General features: G+C 39.8%; 1 protein-coding gene across 2 annotated transcripts in view; it reads left to right on the top strand.

Annotated features, from left to right (window-relative positions):
• The first annotated feature begins 1,466 nt into the window (after positions 1-1,466).
• The window catches only part of LOC149210963 (U-box domain-containing protein 70-like), a 156,769-nt gene continuing 140,595 nt past the window's right edge, over positions 1,467-17,640 (top strand). For both annotated transcript variants that reach the window (XR_016252975.1, XM_089396837.1), the window contains exon 1: positions 1,467-1,781. Coding sequence is in view for 1 of the 2 variants with exons in the window: in XM_089396837.1 (XP_089252963.1) it covers positions 1,615-1,781 (167 nt within the window). In the remaining variant the exon portion in view is untranslated. The remainder of the gene's footprint in view (positions 1,782-17,640) is intronic.

The raw sequence follows: 17,640 nt of genomic DNA, 5'->3' as shown, positions 1-17,640 counted from the left end.
TAAGTAGAGATGTGGCGGCTACATGCTTCTGAACTGTGTTACAATGAGGCTCAAGGGTCTTTTCTTATTTAACAACGAAGAAAAGCCTTGAACAACCAAAACCATAATCCCAGGAGATGGAACGCCAAGAGTTTGTTGGCCCCGTTGGGATTATTTGGGTAGCCAACTTCCTGGGGTTGTAACTTGGTCATATGATCTTCGTTTGGCACGTACGATACCTCGTTGGAAAGATCTCTCCGAGTATTATAGGATTTACAACAAGCCCATTGTTATCCATTGTTGTAGGTATAGAAATGATTGATGTAGGTATAGTAATGGGCTTGTTGCAGACCTAAAAAAACACCGTTTAGGGGGTCAAAACAACTCCAGAAGTTTAGGACCCAAAAAGCTGCTAAAAATAGTAAATGATGCTATAATCAAGGAAACTGAGGAAACTGACTGAAGGTCTAGGTGGAATAGGCGGGTGGCCACCAATGTCCACATGGATCACAAAGACCAGGGCGAGGTTGTTGGTACTAGACTAGCCCATAGTTATACTCACTTAAGAGTGTTTTTCTCACTCTCTAATCCATTAGAACAATATTCATCAAGACATCAAAGGTCAACATGTCACTAGCATAGATTTGAATCTGGGTGGGGAGGATGGTAATCATTTCGTCCAACCACATGAAATAACCTGAATTCTACACACACACACATTTTAAATAAACTAATTATAATGAATGTTTTATAAACATTTTTTCTTCGACATATTTGACCATGTAAAGAGAAGCCCATTACAACAATGTTCATCAAGACACCAAACCTCAACATGTGACCTTCATTATTTAAGGACTTCTCAACACTCGTTTGATATCATTATACTTTCGGTCTCTAATAGTGGGTGGAATTTCCCTAATGATGAAATTGGATGGATTAAATCCTTTACACAATTTCTTCCAAAAATTCTCTACAACATAAACAACTACAAAAATTTGCATCACTTAAAACCTCAACATGTTATTAGCAAAAATTAAACATGAATATAAAGGATAGTAATCATTCCACTCAACCACACAAAATAACTCCAATTATATATGTACATTAATTAAATAAATATTAAACAACTAATTATAATGAATATCTCAATTAAAGCTTTATGATCCATAAATAAAATATGAGAATTTTTTTTAAGTAAAAATCACATCATAACAAACATACTGACGCGTTTTGAAAAAATAAATTGCAAAGAAGGAAGTGAAATTTCATATTGTTATAGGTTCAATAACATCAAAATTTAATTATTTCAAAATTAAGATAAGTCTACAAGATATGATGATACTTATCTCATCTTCCACAATATTTCGGTATTTATTTGATCATGAAACATGATATAGCATTTAATTAAATAAATAATAATCACATAGGCACCCCTTAATCTCTACAAAAAGCTCTGCTTGCCAAGTTACCTTACCTATAAATTTTGAAAAACATCACAAACTGTCTTTTTAAGTCTTCCTCTTGCGCGCACACAAAAACATCACGGCCAGGTCGATTGAAGCTGTCGAGGGTTTTGCACCAGGTGGACTAAGGGTTTCGAACCAGGTGAATCAAATATTTTGAAGGTTTTGAAGAATGTCGAGCGCAGAAAACGTAGCCGCGAATGAATCGGACACTAAAACTCCCGATAATTCTCTGAAGGATCAAGGCAATGCTCATTTCAAAGCCGGTAATTATCTTAAAGCAGCAGCTGTTTACACTCAAGCTATCAAGGCTGATCCTTCCAACGCAACTCTTTACAGGTACTTATCTGTTTTTTTTTAATCTCTTCAAATTTGTTTAAATAAATTCCATCATATGAAGTTGCTTTCATGAATTTACCATAACTGCATCTCGCCAGTTCTCCTCTTCGGGGCGGATAGATTGATTTTTACTTATTTAATTAAGGGCATGCTTGTTTGCTATGGATTTTAAGTAAGCATCTTTTTTCCCATTCCAGACGTAGAGGATGACATTTATTGATTCAAAGTTTTCTAGGCATCAAATTTTTTAATTTGAGATAGATATTATCTTTTGTAGTTCATTGTGGAGAACTCTTGATTGTTGGGCAGTACTGTATTTTGTCGAGCAGATTCATATAATCTACATTATTGCGGGAATTTTAGCTTTCGTCTTTTTGAGTGCTTGTGTGTGCGTGTGCTTTTATGTTTTTCTTTTAAAATAATACTTCAAAAATTGTCTGGTAGCATGAATAATACATAAAAACCAGGCCTTGATGGAGATAGCAGATGCATTCATTGGTTTCTATCGAAATATCTATAAGCATAACATCAGTTTCACCCTAGTCATGTTGCGCTGGCAGACCTATTCTTGGTTGCCAATCTGATAACATGCTAATTACTGCATCTATGGTGAATGTAGTCAGTTAGTAGTTGAGCGCGTTAACATATATGCTATAATATATTGCCAACATTTAACATCCTAACTCCCAGTATCACACCTTCTATTGTCAAATTACTGCCACATTCCATATCTCTATTTTTCCCAGGTAAAAATATTGTAATTTCAGTACAAAATAAAATTACATTCTTCATATGCATGATATCATGTCTAGTGAAAACAGCTAGAATAACCCATTATGAGGACGCATATCCATATAACAGTCCATATGTCCGTTGCCATCATTACAAGCTTCAAAACAGAAGCTTCACATAGTTCTGCTGTGTCTTCAAATAGTTCTCTCACAGCAGGACTTATCCAGATTGATCCCAAAATTGTCTCTTAACAGGCTCAGAATTAGTCTGGAAGATTTTTTCACAAAACATCCTAGACAGTATATCGATATACATAAGATCCAAGCTCAGACTGCCAAACAGAGATGGTACTAAACTAGAACTCCAAGAATCTCCCAAAAGACCCTTCCCAGGCATAAATCAGAAAAAGGAAGGATGCACATATTACGAGGATTGATCATCCTCAGTTTCCTATGATAGCCCCCAGCCAGCATTCAACGAAATCCCCTCATTTGACAAGCCGTCAGCCAAGATATTCCTTTCCGTGTAAACATGAAAATATGAAATATGATTAAAAGTGACAAAAATATTTTGTATTTACTCAATTATGGCTTAAGAATTAAATTTATAATTTCTACATTCAATTTATAACCACCAAGGAGTCCCCGGACTTATCTTTCTGCTGCAAGAAGAAGAATCAAGTTAAGAGACACGAGTTCTACAAAATTACTGGAACCATTACCAAAACCTCCCCGCTGTACAACAAGCTATTTGTTGTTTTCTGCTTCTTAGGTAGGTCATACCTCTCTTAGGCAGACTGCACACCTTGTTCATGGTGATTTGTTGACTTAGCAACTGTTTTTAGCAAGTTGTGGAGGTTTCTTTTTGAAGGAATGGAAAGCTAAATTTGAAAGAGAAATAACTCATGTATCTGTGAAATTGTTTTATCCTTACACTTTAATTTCATCTATTGTGTGATTGATAGCATGGTCTCGAATTTAATTTTGTATCAATTAAATTCAACAATTCACTTGTTTAATTGGTTGCTGGTTCAAACTTTGGCTTTCTGTGTTTGCCAAAGGGGCTTATGTAGGCACATAGAGGTTATAGTGGTAGTGGTTGGAATTGACCCCATGTCATGTGTGTATGAGCCAGGTCTAGTTGTCGATTCCTCTAGTCTCAAAAGAAAAAAAAAAGCATCTCAGGTGGGAAATTTCATATAGTAACTATCATTATACAGAGGAGCAGAGTAGAAAGAAGCATCACAGTCTAGGCATTTGACTGTTTAACTCCAATGGCTATTGATATTCCAATTTAGGAGCAAAATGACAGAGTGGAAGTCAAAGTATTGAAGTTGAACAGTTACGACAGTCAAGACATTTGGCTTTCCTTCCAACTTCTTTGCCCATTGAGACTTCAATTATAGAACAGAAATTCTTGTGTTGTATAAATATGGAGAATTTTTTATGAATGGGCCAAAGTGTATCTGCTGGGAAACTAGATGTATGCTAGTAAGGGGCTAGTCAGAAGCTAGTCCGTAGAATCTAAATGTGTTAGCTTGAGAGGCTCCATGTGTAGAATTCATGACAATTTGGAATAGAGTCTGTGTAACTATATTGTTTTTTTTGTAATTTTGGTATATAATTTTCTAAATGAATGTGTTTTCATTATTCTATGCATATAATTCCGATTCCAATTCAATGGCCTAGAATTCAAGACATTGTTGTTGACAAAAACTGAATTCATGTCATATACCAAAACCCCCTTAAGCAACATACCAACAACACTTGTTCTTATGATACCGTGATAGAGAGACTGTAGTCACCTCAAATCTTCAGAATTTTGATACAGAGGGTTGTCATCACGTTGCAAGAGACAGTGTGGTATTAGAGTAAGTCTTGTGCTGTTCTTGTTTTAGAAACATTAGATCATGTCATGGAGCATTGATGTTAAGAGGAATGACTATTGTATTTATTGAGTGCAATGCTTGGGTAAATTGAATTTCCTAAGAAACATATTAGAAATTGCATATGTTATAGCATAAAATTCATAACCAACTATCAAGAGAGAACAAATTGAATCAACTGCTTCATTTTCTCAAAAGTTGCTTAGAATCTAACTGTGTTAGCTTGAGGAGCACCGTGAATAAGATATTGTAGGCACCTCAATTTATTACACATAAAATGAAATATAGTCAGAGATTCAAATCTCTTTAGAATTTAGAAACTAAAACATTTATAATTTTATATGATGATGATACAAATTCAATCACCCAACTAGTGCATATAACTGAAATAGCACTGAGGGCAATCTGTCTTTGAACACAAATACATTAACAAAGAGGATCTAAATGGCCTCTAGAATCCAAAAAAATCACGCTACAACAAAAAACTATTACTACATTTCATTAAAATCATTGCCTATATTAGGATCTTCATCATCAATATGAGTCTCTAAGCATTAAGATAAGATAGAAAGAACTTAAACATGTCAAATCGAGATTTTGTTTGAGGGATAGTACATTTTCACTAGGGCCATGATATAAGAGTTCAACAATTGCCACCAACATTGAAGCATATTGAGGGCTTGATGCTCTTGATTAAATGCTAGTAGCATACCCTCATACATGACAAAATTGAATGGAAACGTTGCAATGCCCCAACTGTTGAAATCCTGAAAATTGTTAAGTCTAAAATTCTACTTTCTCCATATGAAATCCAGATTCCAGTAAGGTTAGAATCACTCTCAAACATTCTGAAACAATTAGTGGTCATGTTAAAAATTTAAATAAAAGGATAACTTCATCTTGTTACTTTAAGAACTTAACACTACCATTAATTACATAGCATTAGTAGGGGTCTGGATAGATCCACTTCCCAGCACTTTGAATTCCTTCTATCACTACTTAATCGTCCTTAGCTGCACTCCAAAACCATTGAGAGCTCCAAACCTATGACTAAAATTGCATGAGAATTGAGGCAAAAAAGCCATTTTAAGAAGTTGTGGGCTGCTTTTTTCGTCAGACATGTGCTTGAATTTTAGGACATGAGTAGGGCTCATGCATGACACGAGTCAAACTTGTGTCTTGTGAACAAGACAAAAATCAAACTTGTGTTAGACACATTTCGTTTTTGACACGTCAAATACGGGACACGAGAGGCGTTAAGTGTTGAAATGTGTAGCTTGGGAGGTACTCCGACAACCCCTAGGGTACTAGGTTTGTGAAGAGTTGACCCACATAAATGTGGTTTTTGTGCAATGTACCCAAAGCAATGGGCGAAAGACCCAAGTGGAAAATTGATTGTTTATTCATTGGGTGCATGAGGGGCACCCTTGATGGGCTAAGGGACCCCTAGGGCTACAATGTGAGTGCGTGAAAGCCAATGAAAATAATTTTATTCCTTAAGAAAGTGGTGTTTAAGCATGTTGGCATAGGTTGGCTTGAATTTAGAGATGTGACCCTTGGTGAAGAGTGACACCATCATGAACACTATAAGAAGGAATAAAAGATGAGTTCGTTTGGCATCCAAGCAAGCATATTTTCTTATGTGATATCTGCCCAAAAAGAGTGCAAATACCTCAGTGAGCTGTAGATTCGAAGGAGGGACTAGTTGGAGCATGGTATGGTCTATCGCAAGTTTGTTTGAAGGCTGAGTTCTACCCAGGTAAGAGAAAGTCATCTTTGTGTTTATTCGTGCCCTTGTGGAGTTTTGTTTATGCAGGATTGAGGTCGCTTTCTGTGATGGTTCGTGCCCTAGTTAGGGCTACTTCAGTGTACACTCAGCCGCACTAGAAGTCTATCCTGAAGTCTGTGTATTTGTGCTCAAATTTTGTGCACGTAGGAGAGGGCCGAGACCTTAAGAAGGTGAGACAATGTTTGGGATATCTCTAGGATAAGGGGCCTGTAACCACACAATCAAGTAGGGCCATAAGGAAGGGAAAACATAAGGGACAACTACTAGACCAAGTGAAAACAATGGGACAATGACTCACTATCACTTCAGTCAAGGTCCCTTGCTCTTTACGGACTTTCACCAATGGGAGGAGTCCCGGTGGTAAGGGAATCACTTAGAATGGGTAGATCAATGATTTAGGTGTGAAGTGATTCCACAAAGCCCATTCAAGGAGAGACACAACAATGGATCAATGCTTCAAGGAAGCTAACATGCTCTCCAAGAAAGGCTTTAAGATGAAGAGATCAAGACTTAGGGTTTGAGATATGATGATACTACTAGGTATTCCTAAGGTCAAGACTTTAGGTGATGAGGTAGAATCCCTCAAGGGAGCTCTTTGTGATGTTTTAACACTTCTAAGAGGCTCTTCGCTCCTTTGGAGAGACCTAGGAAATACTTGCGCTAGACTTAGGGTTTTATGAATAATTGTGGGAAGAAATTCTTCCAAGGTACTCACTAGGTCAAGGCAAGGGAGGGGAAAGGGTTTCTTGAGATTTATTCCAACGAATACTATGCTCATACAACCCTCAAGAAAGCCACTTATCCAAGGAAATACAAGCTAGGTTTCCCTTCTAGGGCACACCTAGGGCACAAGAATTTATGAACGGATCACCGTAAGAAATCAACCAAAATTGGAGATCCTCTAGGCAAGACCTCAAGGAAGAGTCTTGTTCAAACGAAATCCAAAATTTCACTCTCTAAAAGATTTCGCTTGATGCCCTAGCTAGCCGTCCTAGGAAAGAGGAGCTGAAATTTTAAGGAGAAAAGATGGAGAAGAGAAGAGTTTATCACTGAACGACTAAGGCCAATGTTTTCTCCCTTGGGTTTATGGAGTCCTAGATGCATTAGATATGCCAAATTTGTCTTCAAGGAGGCTAAAAGTTGATTCCCTAGCTACCAACCTTCAACAATTACCTACTATTAGAATATGGAGTTTCATGAAGAAAAATAACATTTCATCACTAGGAACATTCATTGCATGCTATATCATGAATAATATATGTAAGAGCCAACCAAATAGCTTTCAAAATTATCTTCCACGAAATGAGGGCACAATAACATTTACTCTAGTTGCAACAATTACATACATTAGACAATTTGCAGAGAAAGATTTCATCAACAAGAGAACTTATAAGATAATCATGCAATATATCCATCCATATTCAAAAAGTAGCTCCAAGACAAGATAAAAAATAAGCTCCAAGTATCATAGTGCATCCAAGATACTCCAAAAGATCCAAGAAAAAAGTGTGAAATTGTCTAAGACGACCGAAAATTCCAAGTGATGATGATGCCTTATCACAAATGAGAGTGAGTTCTATTTATACGAGACCTTAGAGGTTGAATTTCTATTCGAAAGTCCCTAACATTATAAAAATGTGCAAAATAAAGGCCTTGTTCACAAGCCGACCAAGTAGCTATGATAAGTTATGAATTAACCATCAAAGAGTTAGCCAAAATGGTGATGTCATGTTGATGTAGGGCCTGTTACCTCCCAAACTAGTAGGGGATCTAAGGGGGATCCTTATAGGGGAAATGCTAGACCAAGGGCAACAAATGAAGGCTTAGCCCACTGTCACCTAAGCTAAGGCTCCCTTTTATTTACTAAATTTCATCGATGGGAGGAGACTTGGTATATTATGGAGTCACCGATGAAGGATGAGTCAATGAAATGATATGGAGTGACCCAAACAATCCTTTTTCCGGAAAAAGTTAGAAGGATAAGGCTTGCTTGCTTTCTAAGCAAAGTACAATGACTTCTAGGGAAAGGAAAGGAGGATTCAAGGGTTAGGTTTATGGGATATGGCTTATGAAGGAACTTTCCAATCCCTAGAGTCCTTTCTATAATTGGTATCCCGGATGGTTCTTGAAGAATTGTCTTTTCAAAGGAATGGGACCACACAGGACCAAGTGGACTCGGTCTAGGATAGGGGGAACGAGTATAGCAACCAATGATGTTCTTACCCTAGACAAGGTGGGAAAAGGTCAAAGAAAGAATTTTCACTTAAAGGTGTTGATTTGATCCTATGAGGTACTAGCAGTGTTCCACGGGGACGCGTCCCCCCACTTGGGAAACGCGTCCCCGTGCTCTAGGGACGTGGGGATGTCTAGGGGATGTTTCCCACGTCCCCAAAAAATGGAAAAGCGAGGAAACTCGAAGGGGGGACATTTCCTCCCAAAAGAGGAAATGTTTCCTACATTTCCAAAAAAATTTGAGGTCAAATCATAAAGAAAAAGTCAAATCTCAATTTTTTTTTTATAAAATATTATAAATATTTACTATGAATCGATGGGGTGAAGGGTTTTTTTGGTTATTTCATATTTGAAGGGACCAACAACACGGTGGGATGTTGATCAAGAGGATGATGCATTGGTAGATATGGAAGAGGTACTTGATGAGACATATATGGGGTTAGGTGGTGTGCCACTTAGCATGTTTGAGAATGCAAGTGATTTTGATTTAGATGGTGACATGGTTGATCCTGATTTATTCATTCAACTGGATGCAGAGACTATAGCAGGGCATTACCTTGAGCAATTATGCTCTTTTGTCATTGATATGTTCTTATGTTATTTGATTTTCTGTTTTGGACTTCAGTTGTAGACTTTAGTTTGTTTAGAATCTTGATATATGATATATTGACTCTATAAAAATTTGAATCTTGATGTATTAGTCTTGATTTTTACTTCAATATTCAGTATGCACAGTTGGAACTTCAATATGGTTCAGACTTTTACTTTCATTGTACAATGTTACAGTTACATGTATGATTGTATCATGCTTTTCGTTTTCAATTTGTTTCAGTTATATGATTCATCGATTTATCCTTCATGATGGAAGTGTTATATAATGATAAAGATAATTAAATTATAAAATTTCAATGATATATTTATAATTTTAGTATTTTACTATTTTTGTCGGGGTCCCTTGTGTTAAATACTCCGACGTCCCCCCACGTTTCCTAAAAATTGGTGGGGAGCTTTTGCATAGGCCGCTCTTGCGCTTCCCCATCCCCATGTCCCGGAAACTTGGTGGAACTATGGGTACTAGCCTTGGGGATGCTAAGGCAAAGTTTGATCCCAGAGCTAGGGCTTGGTTTTTCCCCCAACTCCATCGTCAGAATGGCTTCAAAATTGGAGACCTTGAGGAAACACCAGCACAGGAGACCATAGGAGATTGAACTTTTTGGAGGGCTAACTTGTTAGGAAATTGGTGCTCTAGGTGCCCCAACTTGGTTAGACTTGGAAGAAGGTGAAAGAATGTGATTTTTGGTGACCACCTTTTGGTAGATCAGTGCCTTAGTCTTTGGGAGAATGGAGTCTATGGTGAATACGAGTAGGATTTCTTGATTCCTAGTCAAGGAGGCCTCAAGACCACTTCGCTAACCTTCTAGGTCAAGGAGACGTGATCTCACAACTTTTATACTTTGATGTGCAAAGGAAATGGCTTATCAAGGTCAAATTCTTTGATAGAATTACCCCTAAGAGATTTTGTTCATATTACATGGCCCATACATTGAGAGATGCTATAATAGAGACAAAATTCCACAATTTTAAGCAGTAAATGCATGCAACAATTAGCCCTAGAACAACGAAAATCCCAGTCCAATGTATATGACAAAGTAAAACAAGAATAACGTTAAAAGCATGTACTTAGATGTAACAGAATATATCCAACCATTCACAATTGACAAGAAAGAAGCTCCAAGAGAAGATAAACCAATATCCACACATCAAAATTCACCCATAGAGCTCCAATTTATCCTCTAGAAAAAGTGCGAAATTCTCAACAGAGAAAAAATCCAATCCAAAGTGATGATGAACAAATGAGCTCATCTCACTTGTATTTATACACAACTTAGGGGTTCGAATTAGCCTCCTTGGCCTACAATCCCCTTCCCGGAAGAGCTTGAAGGATGGAGCTTGCTTGCTTTCTAAGCAAGGTACAATGTCTTCTAGGGAAAGGAAGGGAGGATTTGAGGGTGAGGTTTATGGGATATGACTTGTGATAAAGTTTCCCAATCCCTAAAATCCTTATTGAAATTGGTATCTTGGATGGTTCTTGAATAATTGCCTTTTCAAAGGAACGAGACCACACGGGACCAAGTGGACCTAGTCTAGGGTAGGAGGAAAGAGTATGGCAACCAACGATGTTACCGCTCAAATTAGCAAGGGACCTAAGGGGGATGTTTAAAGGGCAAATGCTAGGCCAAGGGCAACAAATGGAGACTCAACCCATTGTCACCTCATCCAAGGCTCCTTTCTATTTACGGACTTTCACCAATGGGAGGAGACCTGGTATGTGTGGAGTCTCTGTTGAAGCATAAGTCAATGGATATGAGTGATTCAAATAAACCCTTTCCTACAAGAATTTGAAGGGTGGATCTTGCTTTGTTAAATTTGGACAACTAGGTCCAAACTCCATGTTCTGATGCTCAGATTAAGAGGCTAATATTTTTGTTGGATTCCTCTTTCTGAGAGGTGTAAAATCCATATAAAAATAGTCTTAATCCGATGAACAGAACTTATATTGTGAATTTATTATTCTTAATAAATTATATGTGCAAGGTCAGCCAGTTTTGTAATGTAGGCTCACATGCCCAACAGATGTGTCACACACCCTCATTGATGGATATATATACAGGAAAAGTTGGAGAGAATTTCATCACAACTCAAATCACATCTTCCTCTCTCATCTTAGAGAGTACGCTACCTGGAGGACGAATTTCAGCCACACGTGGGAAGGACGAAGAGGACAGACCGTACGGATTTTCTGCTGCTAGGGTTTCGCAGAAAGTTTGACCAGCGTTGACTTTGGTCAACGCTTGGTCCAATCAAGCTGAAAATTGGTGGAAAGTTCGATTTTTGAAGGCCGTACTATCTGGCACAAAAATCGAGGTCAAAGGGTTGACCGTTTTGCTGCTGCGTTGACTTTTGTAGAATTGACTTGGGTTGACTCATCTACTAGTTGGAGGGATCTTGTGACACATCTGGGCTGGCTGACCAATGGAGACTTTGCTGGTTAAAGCATCCTGTTGACCGCCGAAACGAACACACACATTTTTCCTGTTTCTGATTTGTCTTCTAGATCTGCTTATATGTTCTATCTGCATTTTGCTTAACTACTTGTATGATTGCTGTGAGAAAAGTGAAATTGCTCTTAGCATAGAACATCTACAAAACTTAACATGGTATCAGAGCTGAGGTGAAGACAAACTCTATCTATAGCAATCATCATCGATGTCAATGGATGCCTTTGTGTCGCTGTACATAAAGGATTATATACGCTATCAATGATATACACGTTGTAACGGAAAGATATACAGCGCAGCTGTAGAGGATATGTTTAGGCAGTAAAGGAAGCCGCAGTCATAAGGACATGAGGCTGCAGTCATGAAGAGTCAAGTCGTAGTGATGGAGAGGTATCCGCAGGCTTAAGAGCTCTGGCCAAAGTGCGAAGAGGAGTATTTCTGTGTCTTTTGTTTATGATCTGATTGGCCGAGTAAGGAAGGAGGCTAGCCGAGCTTGTAAAGAGGAGTTCTAGGCATAAAGACAAGGGTTATTCTCTATGCACAGGCCGCTGAGTGTTTTTGAGTTTTACAATGGGACAAAAGTCTGTTTTGAGAGGGCCGAGAGGCCCAACAAGGAGCAGGAAGAAGGCCGCAGTACCCTTGACCATCAACGCAGTAATTAAATAAGTTTGAAGGCTGTATAGTAGGGCTGTCGTAGCAGCCACAGAAAGCCCTAACCAGGGCCGAAATTTCAGGGTCTGTGCATTGGTCGAAATGTATTTGTGGACAGAAATATGACGTCTATCACAGGTATGTGCTTGTCTTTTATAATGATGAATTTGCCAGATATTATGGTCCAGATTAGACAGTTTGCAATTCTGGTATAATGGGCTGTAAGAAGATGCTTGGTAAAGCTCCAAGTATAGTCCCTTGAGAGGGACAACAAGGGCTGTTACAAGGCAGATGCTTTGGAGTCTTAAAAATGGATATATGGAAGAGCTTAAGGGAAGTCAAGTGGGCTTATTATCAGACCCCATCTTCTGTAGTGAAACATGACAATATGACATAGTTTTCTGACAGTGATCTTCTGCACTTATTGTAGTGTCACTTACTCTCATGACAGTTATGCCTAGCAGTGATATTTCAATTTTCACAAGTCCTCCATCTACAAGATGTACTCTATGTACCCAAATTGAAGAAGAACCTTGTGTCTGTATCTGCCATGGAAGACAAAGGATTCAATGTAACTTTCTCTGATGGAAAGGTACTCATGTGGAAGAAGAGCTTCAAGGAAGCTATCTCAATTGGTTTTAGAGTTGGTACACTCTACCAGGTTCGAGGGAGTCCGTTGGGAGCTATGACTTGTGATACTATCCGTCAAACCAAACTATGGCACCGAAGATTTGGACACCCTCATTACAAGGCTCTTCCCGAAGCAAGGAAGGTGGTGACAGGGATGCCTGATTTTGGAAATAATCATGAAGGTGTATGTAAGGGCTGTGCTGAAGGAAAACATTCAAGGGGACCTTTCCCCTCAAGTGTCACAAAGACATCTGAGATATTGCAACTGGTCCATTCTGATCTTTCCGGTATGTTGCCTGTAACATCCCTAGGGGGATGTTCTTACTATATGACATTTACTGATGACTTCTCTCGCAAAACCTGGATATACTTCTTGAAGAAGAAGGATGAGGCTTTCATGTGGTTCCGTACCTTCAAAGCCTTGGTGGAAAATATGACCGGAAAGAAGATCAAGATTTTGAGGACTGACAATGGCACTGAATATGAGTCAAATGAGTTCAAAGACTTTTGCAGAGAAGCTGGCATTAAGAGGGAGACTACCACTGCATATACTCCTGAGCAGAATGGTATTGCTGAACGCAAGAATAGGACTATTGTGGAAGTTGCCCGTGCCATGCTATGTGACCAGGGTCTACCAAAGTTTCTGTGGGGAGAAGCTGCAAATACTGCTGTGTACATTCAAAACCGATGCCCTCATTCCGCTTTGGACTCCAAAACTCCCGAAGAGGTTTTCTCTGGTAAGAAACCTGATGTCTCACATTTTAGAATTTTTGGATGTCCTGTCTATTTTCATGTGCCGAAAGAAAAGAGAAGTAAGCTGGATGCTACTGGAAAGAAAGGAATGTTTGTGGGCTACAGTGAGACTTCTAAGGCATATAGAGTCTATGTACCTGGTCAAAGGGAAGTAGAGATAAGCCATGATGTCACTTTTGACGAAGATGCTTCCCTGAAGAAAGTAGTAGATCTTCCTAGATCTGAAGAAAATCATGAAGAAAGACCTGGAAATCTGGAAGAACCCCAGGATGAGACTATGCCTGATGATGAAGGGTCTATGGACCCTATTGATCCTTCCCCTTCTCTAGGAAAGAGGCCATCATGGCTCAGGGACACCCTCGAAGATGCTAAGGGTCATGCTGCCCCAAGGGGGACATTCCGAGAAAGCAAGAAGCCGTGTAGATACCAAGGGTATCTAGCTGCCATGAGTTCTATTATACAATCTGAACCTGGATCTTTTGAGGAAGCCATCAAGCATCAAGTCTGGAAGGATGCTATGCATGAAGAATATGAGGCTATTATGAAGAATGATGTCTGGGATGTGGTCCCGAGACCGAAGGACAAATCTGTTGTCACCTCTAAATGGCTCTACAAGATTAAACATGGACCTGATGGGAGTGCTGAAAAGTTTAAGGCAAGATTTGTTGCCCGTGGCTTCTCTCAAAAGGAAGGAATTGACTATGACGATATATTTGCACCTGTGGCACGATATACCACCATCCGATCCATCATAGCCCTTGCTGCTACGCAAGGATGGAGTCTTCATCAGATGGATGTCAAGACCGCTTTTCTGCATGGTGCAATAAAGGAAGAGGTGTATGTAGAACAACCTCTGGGATTTGAAGTTCAAGATCGAGACACTTATGTCTGCAGGTTGAAGAAAGCCCTCTATGGGTTAAAGCAAGCACCCAGAGCTTGGTATGAGAGGATGGATAGTTACTTGATGAAGCTGGGCTTCACTCGAAGCAATGCTGATCCAAACCTTTACTTTAAGGTTGTGGAAGGAAAGCCTCTCATTCTAGTGCTGTATGTGGACGACCTCTTCCTGACAGGTGATGACCCTCTCATTCATCAATGTAAGAGGGAGCTTGCTGCTGAGTTCGAGATGAAAAACCTAGGACTGATGCACTATTTCCTAGGCCTGGAGGTCTGGCAGAGACCTGGAGAGATTTTCCTTTCTCAAGGAAAATATATTGTGAAGCTTCTGGAAAGATTTGGGATGGTGGACTGTAAGTCCGTGTCGACACCAATGGAACTCAACTTTAAGAAGTTGAGTGGCAGCGCTGCAGGGCCTATCTTGGCCAATCCTACTGAGTATCGTCAACTCATAGGAGCTTTGATGTTCTTTGTGAACACCCGTTCGGACATATGTTTTGCAGTGAATACTTTGAGTCAACAGATGGTTGAGCCTCATCATTTTCACTGGGTTGGTGCCAAGAATCTTTTGAGATATCTTCGGGGCACGATAAACCATGGGCTGAGATACACTGCCGGGAGTGTGATACTCCGTGGATATACTGATGCCGATTGGGCTGGCAGTGTGGTGGATCGTAAGAGCACATCTGGATGCTGTTTCAATCTTGGTTCTGCTTCGATCTCATGGATGAGCAGGAAGCAGAAGTCAGTGGCTTTGAGCACCGCGGAGGCCGAATACATTGCTGCTAGTATGGCCTGTTGTGAAGCAGTTTGGTTGAGGAAGCTCTTTAGTGAGCTGTTCCAACATGTGCTAGATACCACTGTGATACTCTGTGATAATCAGAGTGGGATTCGTATGACTGAGAATCCTGTGTTCCACGACCGATCCAAGCATATTGATATCAGGTACCACTTTATCCGGGATATGGTACAGCGAGGCGCCGTAAGGCTCGATCATATAGGAACTGATGAGCAGGTCGCGGATATTCTCACTAAGCCCCTGGGGAAGGTCAAGTTCCTAACCTTCCGTGAGAATCTTGGTGTCGTGGAAAGACCCTATGATGTGGGTCTTGTTGGACGATGAGCTCTGGGAGCTCTGGGGGGCTTTGGGGATAGCTTCTCGGAGCTATAAGCACTCATAATGCTTTTGCCCCACCCTTGTGATTATTGAGCTGGTTCGCCACTCATTTATCTGTGCCCCGTATGCATCCTACCCATTGAGTTCAGGGCTCATGGGAAGTACCTCTCATTTGGCCAATGAGGTGTGGAAAAGTTAGAGACTATTAGCAAAGACTGATGGACGCATCAGAGATTGCCGTACTCTCTATCTAGGATGGCATGGTCCAACCACTTGATCTGGGATCAAGATTTGTGAGGTCTGGGACCTCTGGACTGACTATGTCAGTCGGGGAATGATGTCTTTGTGACTGACCCACTTCTGTTCTGAAATAAAGAAGCCAGCAAAGCAAGTTTCGGCGGGATGACTCACGATGTTGATTGCACTAATAAATGGATTTCTCCCTAGTTGAGAGGGAGTGTTAAATTTGGACAACTAGGTCCAAACTCCATGTTCTGATGCTCAGATTAAGAGGCTAATATTTTTGTTGGATTCCTCTTTCTGAGAGGTGTAAAATCCATATAAAAATAGTCTTAATCCGATGAACAGAACTTATATTGTGAATTTATTATTCTTAATAAATTATATGTGCAAGGTCAGCCAGTTTTGTAATGTAGGCTCACATGCCCAACAGATGTGTCACACACCCTCATTGATGGATATATATACAGGAAAAGTTGGAGAGAATTTCATCACAACTCAAAATCACATCTTCCTCTCTCATCTTAGAGAGTACGCTACCTGGAGGACGAATTTCAGCCACGTGGGAAGGACGAAGAGGACAGACCGTACGGATTTTCTGCTGCTAGGGTTTCGCTGAAAGTTTGACCAGCGTTGACTTTGGTCAACGCTTGGTCCAATCAAGCTGAAAATTGGTGGAAAGTTCGATTTTTGAAGGCCGTACTATCTGGCACAAAAATCGAGGTCAAAGGGTTGACCGTTTTGCTGCTGCGTTGACTTTTGTAGAATTGACTTGGGTTGACTCATCTACTAGTTGGAGGGATCTTGTGACACATCTGGGCTGGCTGACCAATGGAGACTTTGCTGGTTAAAGCATCCTGTTGACCGCCGAAACGAACACACATGTGTTTCCTGTTTCTGATTTGTCTTCTAGATCTGCTTATATGTTCTATCTGCATTTTGCTTAACTACTTGTATGATTGCTGTGAGAAAAGTGAAATTGCTCTTAGCATAGAACATCTACAAAACTTAACATGCTTGCACTCTAAGCAAGGTATTATGTATTCTAGGGAGAGGGGGAAGGGATTTGAGGGTTAGTTTTATGGGATAAAACTTGTGAAGGAGTTTCCTAATCCTTAAAATCCTTGTTAAAATTGGTATCCTGGATGGTTCTTGAATAATGTTCTTTCAAAGGAGCGGGACCACACTAGGCCAAGTGGACCCAATCTAGGGTATGAGGAAAGAATGTAGCAACCAATGATATTCTTACCCTAGACAAGGTGGGATGGATCAAAGAAAGTAGTTTCACTTGAAGAAGTTGTTTTGACCCTAGCCTTGGGGATGGCATGGCAAGTTTGGATCTCGAAGTTAGGGCTTGGCTTTTTTCCCAACTCCATTGTTGGAATGGCTTCAAAATTGGATGAGAGCTTGAGGAAAGGCCAACGCAAGAGACTTTAGGAGATCGAATTTTTTGGATGGTTAGCTTGTTGGGAAATCGATGCCCTAGGTACCCCAACTTGGGTGGACTTGGAAGGAAGTGAAAGAATACGAGTTTTAGTGACCACCCTTGGTGGATTAGTGCCTTAATCTTTGGGAGAATGGAGTCTATGATCAATCTGAGTAGGATTTCTTAATTCCCAGTCAAGGAGGCCTAAAGATCACTTGCTAGCCTTTTAGGTCAAGAAGAAGCAAACTTGTACATTTTATACTTCGATTGTGCAAAAGGAATGGCTTATCAAGGTCAAATTCTTTGATAGAATTACCCCTAGGAGATTTTTCTCATATTACATGGCCCATACATTGAGAGATTGTTAAAATTGGCAACTAGGGCCAAACTCCATGTGGGTCATCGTATTAATGGTAGTTGATATTTTTCTTGGATACCTCTCATCGAG

Source organism: Pinus tabuliformis, chromosome 1_2, assembly GCF_031772625.1.
Source record: "Pinus tabuliformis cultivar Carrire ecotype Pingquan chromosome 1_2, CPIR1, whole genome shotgun sequence".
Classification (NCBI taxonomy): Eukaryota; Viridiplantae; Streptophyta; class Pinopsida; order Pinales; family Pinaceae; genus Pinus; species Pinus tabuliformis.
The sequence above is the reverse complement of the archived record's forward strand: the minus strand, read 5'-3'. Positions and strand labels throughout refer to the sequence as shown.